This window comes from Lepus europaeus, chromosome 16 (assembly GCF_033115175.1).
Source record: "Lepus europaeus isolate LE1 chromosome 16, mLepTim1.pri, whole genome shotgun sequence".
NCBI classification, from domain to species: domain Eukaryota; kingdom Metazoa; phylum Chordata; class Mammalia; order Lagomorpha; family Leporidae; genus Lepus; species Lepus europaeus.
The window spans coordinates 86,618,975-86,625,478 of NC_084842.1; the positions used below are offsets into that span (position 1 = coordinate 86,618,975).

General features: G+C 59.5%; 1 protein-coding gene across 1 annotated transcript; it reads right to left on the reverse strand.

Moving 5' to 3' along the window:
* Window positions 1-356: 356 nt before the first annotated feature.
* Window positions 357-1,817, reverse strand: DRD5 (dopamine receptor D5). The gene has a single exon (XM_062213692.1). The coding sequence runs from the start codon at window positions 1,815-1,817 to the stop codon at window positions 357-359; it is 1,461 nt and encodes a 486-aa protein (XP_062069676.1).
* Between the last annotated feature and the right edge of the window lie 4,687 nt (window positions 1,818-6,504).

Sequence of the window (6,504 nt, forward strand, 5' to 3'; positions counted from 1 at the left end):
AGAAAAGTCCCCACCCGACCGGACGCTGCTTGAAAGAGGAGGCCAGGAGTTCTCTGCTTCTTAAGAAAAGTGGATCACATTTTTTAAAAAACCAAGCGCAGCGTTCTCTTTGATAGAACCCCGGGTCCATCTTGGCCAGGCTGGGGTGGATTTGACCGCATTTAGTCCACTGCCTCTGCCAATGTCCAACCAGGAATTCGCAGGGGAGGGTCTCCCAGCACGTGGACTACTACACAGAACACGGAAACACGGGATGAGCCGAGCAGCACTGGGGGTGTGTGTGCACGTGTGTGTGCACGTGTGCGCGCACACGCGCATGGACTTGGTGTAGATGCGCGAGCACATTTCTGGGCAGGTCAGTGGAATCCATTGGGGGTGCAAGGCGTTATTTTGCCTAAGGAAATCTCCTCCTCGCAGTCCAGCTCCCACACTGGCTCGGCAGCCGGGTCTCCATCTGGGGACCTCTGGGAGATCTGGGACACACGGTCGAAGGGGCGCTCCTCCCCCTCCTCCTCCTCCTCCTCCTCCTCCTCTTCCTCCTCGTCGCCCCCCGCGGCCCCAGGGCTCACCGCGTTGGGGATTGCGTGGACAGAGGCAGCCGCCACCTCCTGCGGGAAGGCCGTGTCTTGGTTGTAGGACAGGAGCTGGTTGCTGATGTTCAGCGTCTCCACCGCGGTGCGCGAGCAGAGGTGGCCGCACCCCAGCAGCTGCGCGAACACCCTCCGGAAGTCGGCGTTGAAGGCGTAGACGACCGGGTTCAGCGAGGAGTTGGCCCAGCCCAGCCACACGAAGACGTCGAAGGCGGTCTCGCTGACGCACGGGAAGCTGGCGCGCCGGCCCTCGGGGTCTCCGGCGCAGAACGGAACCGTGCAGTTGAGGATGAAGAAGGGCAGCCAGCAGCACACGAAGACCCCCATGATCACCGCCAGGGTCTTGAGCACCTGGGTCTCCTTCCGGATGGACGCCCGCAGGCTGGTGTCCCGCGCGCAGGCCGCGCGGCTCTGGCAGCTCTGCGCGTGCTCCGCCGCGCGCTCCAGCGAGGCGATCCGGCGGATCTGCACCTGCGCGATGCGGTAGATGCGCGTGTAGGTCACGACCATGATGGCCACCGGGATGTAGAAGCTGATGAGCGAGGAGGAGATGGCGTAAGTCCGGTTCAGGCTGGAGTCACACTTCTCCGCCCTCGCCTCCAGATCCCCCGCCTCCTCCCAGGGTGTCGTGTTGGCCACGCGGGACGGCAGGTGCGCCCTGGCCCCGGAGCCCGCCTTGTCCCGGTGCCAGTTTAGCTGCACTGGGAGGAAGGAGATGACGACGGACAAGGTCCAGACCAGGCCCACCATGCCCAGGGCCAGGCGCTGCGTCATCTTGCGTTCGTAGCGGAAGGGCCTGGAAATGGCCCAGTAGCGGTCCACGCTGATGACGCACAGATGCAGGATGGAGGCGGTGGAGCACGTGATGTCGAAGGCCACCCAGACGTCACAGAATGCCCCGAAGGGCCAATAACCGGCCACCTCGGCGACCGCCTTCCACGGCATGACCAGCAGCGCCACAAGGAGGTCGGACACGGCCAGAGACACGATGAAGACGTTGGTCATCTTGGCGCGCAGGTGGCGGCTGCGCACGATGGCTGCGCACACCAGCACGTTGCCCAGCAGGGTCCAGACGATGAGCAGGGTCAGGAGGCTGGCGGTGACCACCTGCGCGGGCCCCCTAGGCGCCGCCCCCGCCGAGCCCCCGACTGTGCCCGCCTGCGCCAGCTGCTGCTGCAGCCCGAACCGCGCGGGGTCAGCAGAGCCGTTGCGCCCTGGAGGCAGCATGTCAGGCTCGGCGGCCGCGGGAGGCTACGCGTGGACCTGACTCCAGCCCTGCGCCCCCCAGGCGGCCCCATCGGGCACCCCGGGGGTGCGCCGGTTCCCGCGGCTAAGGGACCCCCCTCCCCGAACCTAAGGGGCGCTCACCGTGCGCTGTGCCGGGCCCCAGAGGGCGCCTCCGGGTCGGTGGTCGCTTTGCAGCCCCTCCAATCCCAACGCAGGAAACGGCCGGTGCCCGTGGGCGGCCCGGGCTGTCCCTGAGAGCCGGCAGCGCGGGGCGGCGGCAGCGGCTGCGTCTGGTTCGGAGCCGGGGAAGGGGAGAGCGAGCCGAAACCGAGGGCTCCGGGGCCGGGAGCTGAGGGCGCCGGGCGAGCGCTGCCGCCGCTCCCGGCCTCTGCTGGGTCCCGCGCCCCCGCCCCCCGCGCCTCCGCGCTCGGCTCTCCAGCGCACCCGCCCCACCTGTGCCTGGGCGCCCTCTCCGCGCGCTCGGTCCGCCAGAGTCCCGGGGGCCAACTCATGGGGTCAAGAAGCGCCCCAGCACCAGACCCGGGTAGAATGCGTCCAGGAAGACGAAAAGGTGTCTGATCTGCCACGTTTGAGAAACGGGTAGAGGAGGAACGGGCACGCCCTGGCGGCCAGGTGGGCGGGCGTCCGCGGTGTCGGGGCAAGAAGCGGCCTTGGAAGTCTCTAGGACCCGAGCCCCATCCCGACTTCGTTCCCCACCGCGGGGAGAAGCTGCACCCTACAACCCATATCGTAGCGCCAATTCGAGTCCCAGCAGCTCCTCTTCCTATCCAGTTCCTGGGAAAGCAGCAGAAGATGGACCACGTACCTGGGTCCTGCCACGGGGTGGAGTTCCAGGCTCCTGACTTTGGCCTGGACCAGCCCCAGCCCCAGCCCCAGCCATTGTGTCCATTTGGGGAATGAACCTGCATATGGAAGATCTGTCTATCTCTCCCTCTTTTGCACTGTCATTCTGCCTTTCAAATAAATATAAATAAATATCTAAAAACAAGTAGGGGAGATTTACCAAGACAAACTGGGTGGGGAAGGCTTCCCTGGGCAAGTTTCTCTGTGGGTTGAAATCACATTTAAGTAGGCCAAGGGGCAGGCTGAGAGAAGACGAGAATGTAGGCAGGAGTAACGGGCACCTGCTAGCTTGGGGATCTAGGGCAGGTTGATCCCTGTGCCTCAATTTCCTCATCTAGAAAGTGGGTTAATACTGGGACTTTAAAAGGTGAGCATGGTGAGGCCAAACTAATGAGTGCCTTATGTTCCCCCACCCTCCCTTCTTCCTCTGGCAGGGCTGCTCTCCACGAGGCCCCAGCCCGGGTGTTTGTGATAGGGGTCAGAGAGCAGGTGTTGTACCTGGGAGGTGGGCAGGGGGAGCAACAGTCCCCATAGGAAGAGACTGTCTGTCTTCACAGTAAAGATCGGAGGGAGTCGGCGGCGCTGTGGCACAGAAGGTTAAGCTGCCATGAGTAGTGCCCTATGGGTGCTGGTTCAAGTCCCTGGCTGCTCTGCTTCCGATCCAGCTCCCTGCTAATACTCTTGGGAAAGAAGCAGAAGATGGCCCAAGTGTTTGGACCCCTGCACCCATATGGGAGACCTGGAGGAAGCTCTTGAGTTCAGCCTGGCCCAGCTCCAACTGTGTGGCCATTTGGGGAGTGAACCAGCAAATGGAAGAGCTCCTCTCTCTCTCTGTCTCTCTCTGTCTCTGCCTCCCCTTCTCTGTCATGGAGGGAGTGAAGTGGAGAGAGGGTCTGTGGACTGAGGTAGAATTTCCCAGGGAAGAGGATATGGAAAGGGTGAGGGAACAAGGGGAGACAGTGCATGGGGCAGGAAGCGGGAGTTGAGAGATGGAGTTTCGGTCCACTTTGGAGAGCTTGTTTGGAAATTACCCTACAGGGAGTCAGGGCTAGAGGGCTGGAACCCACGGAGAAGGGCTCTGTGAGCTGCAGGGGGCACTCACGCCGCCAGCCCCATCCTCTTCCTGCCTCGAACTCCGTCACCTCTCCAGGAAGCACCCTGGACTCCCTGGCCCCAGCAGGTGCTCGTGCTGGCCCCCGAGCCCTGGGTTGGCAATTATGACAGGAACACTGAGCCGGTCCGGTGTGTTCATTCACACGGCTGCTGCTCCTGTAGGCTCTCAGTTCCACCAGCCAAGGCGCTGCGGCCCTCCCTGTGGGAGTCCCCAAGCCAGCAGCACGAGAGGGTGCATCACAAATCCCAAATCTGAGCCGTGGAGGCCTCAGGACCCCACACTGGGGAAAGAAGGCTATGATGCAATCAACCAAGGTACAAGTGGATACTCCCAACCTGCAATTCCATCCATCCGTTCTTTCGTCCAGCAAGCATTTGTGGTGTTTCTTAATTTTTATTTACAGATTTTATTTACTAGAAAGGCAGAGAGACTGAAAGATCTTCCATTCACTGGTTCACTCCCCAAACACCCCCAACATCCAGCGCTGGGCCAGGTCAGAGCCAGGAGGAGCCTGGAACTCAGTCCGGGTCTTCTACGTGGGTGGCAGGGACCCCAACACCCTGCCGCCTCTCGGGTTGTACATCAGCAGGAGCTGGAACTGGGGGCTGAGCCAGGACTCAGACCTGGGCCCTCCAGAGTGGGATGAGTGCTGTAGGAAAGCCCTCGGCACAGTGGGCATCTCCTGCCGGCGGTGAGGGACACGCAAGGTGTGAGTCATCACAGGGTGGCCTTATGTGATGGGGACAAAAACGCCCAGCAGAAGGCAGTAAAAACGAAGTTCAAAATTGCCATTGCAAAGGGAACTGAAAGATAAGTTTATTTTGGAACAAAAACATTTCAAATCCATGCCTATGAGGATCCGCATTAAGTTCATGGAAGTGCATATTTTGAGAAACTATGCATGGGCTTCAAGGTTTTTACACCAAAATAACTTACCTTCTAATTCCATTTTCTGGGGCTGGTGCTGTGGCATAGCAGATAAAGCTGCCGCCTGCAGTGCCGGCATTCCATATGGGCACTGGTTCTAGTCCCAGCTGCTTCGCTTCCGATCCAGCTCTCTGCTGTGGCCTGGGAAAGCAGTAGAAGATGGTCAAGGTCCTTGGACCACTGCACCTGCATGGGAGACCCAGAAGAAGCTCCTGGCTCCTGGCTTTGGATTGGCACAGCTCCAGCCACTGTGGCCATTTGGGGAGTGAACTGGCAGATGGAAGACCTCCTATCTCTCCCTCTCTCCCTCCCTCTCTCTTTGTCTCTCTCTCTCTCTGCCTCTGCCTCTCTGTAACTCTGCCTTTCAAATAAATAAGTAAACATTTTTTAAGAAATTCCACATCCCGGCCGGCCTGTGGCTCAATAGGCTAATCCTCCACCTTGCGGCGCCGGCACACTGGGTTCTAGTCCTGGTTGGGGCGCCGGATTCTATACCAGTTGCCCCTCTTCCAGGCCAGCTCTCTGCTGTGGCCCAGGAAGGCAGTGGAGGATGGCCCAAGTCCTTGGGCCCTGCACCCCATGGGAGACCTGAAGAAAGCACCTGGCTCCTGCCATCGGATCAGCGCGATGCGCCGGTCACGGCTGCCATTGGAGGGTGAACCAACAGCAAAAAGGAAGACCTTTCTCTCTGTCTCTCTCTCTCTCTCACTGTCCACTCTGCCTGTGAAAAAAAAAAGAAAGAAATTCCACATCCCATGACCTCTTTGAAATACGCTCATATTGGTAGAGTCTTCTTTTCCTATGTAGTACAAAGTTGCTATTTGAGACTGAGCTACCACCAGTTCCTAGATCCTGTTCTAGGCCATGGGTATCCAAATATATATTCTACAGGGCAATAATAAACAGCTTCAAAAATAACATAATTGCATCGTAAGTGCTGTGGAACAAATCAAGCAGAGTAACAAGACAGAGGCTAGAGGGACTAGCTGCTTCCAAGAAGAGGTCAAGAATGCCTTAGGGCAATCAGAAAGCTGAGAAGGATTTGGTCAGGCAAATGTCAGAGGCAGATCATTCTAGAAGAGGAAAGAAAGCCAGTGCAAAGGCCCTGGGGCAGAGTGAGCTTACTTGCAAAAATGTCAAGGGTCAAGATAGCTGCAGCATCATAGCCAAGGGAGACGGGAGATGGAGAGGGAGGTGAGCCCTGTTGCCATGGTGAGATTAGATCTTATTCCAAGTTCCTGATGCCTGGTGTTAAGACCCCCTGAACTGGATGGCAGCCGAAGTCCCACGCATCTCTCCAAGGACACAGTCTGTGGGCCCTGTGTAAAGGGCTCAGAGACCACAGAGAGACAGAGAAAACTGAAAGAGCATAGCCACTGCCTTCTCACGCTGACCCTCTCCCTGGATCCAAACCCTCAAAACACACAACACGTGCTGTGTGCACCTACACAGTGTGTGGAGGGGTCCTGTGCACCTGTGGCAGTGTGGGGAGGGCTCCTGTGCCCTGTAGCAGTGTGGGGAGGGCTCCTGTGCCCTTGCAGCAGTGTGGGGAGGGCTCCAGTGCCCTGTAGCAGTGTGGGGAGGGCTCCAGTGCCCCTGCAGCAGTGTGGGGAGGGATCCAGTGCCCCTACAGCAGTGTGGAGAGGGCTCCAGTGCCCCTGAGCAGTGTGGGGAGGGCTCCTGTGCCCTTGCAGCAGTGTGGGGAGGGCTCCAGTGCCCTGTAGCAGTGTGGGGAGGGCTCCTGTGCCCCTGCAGCAGTGTGATCAGGGCTCCAGTGCCCCT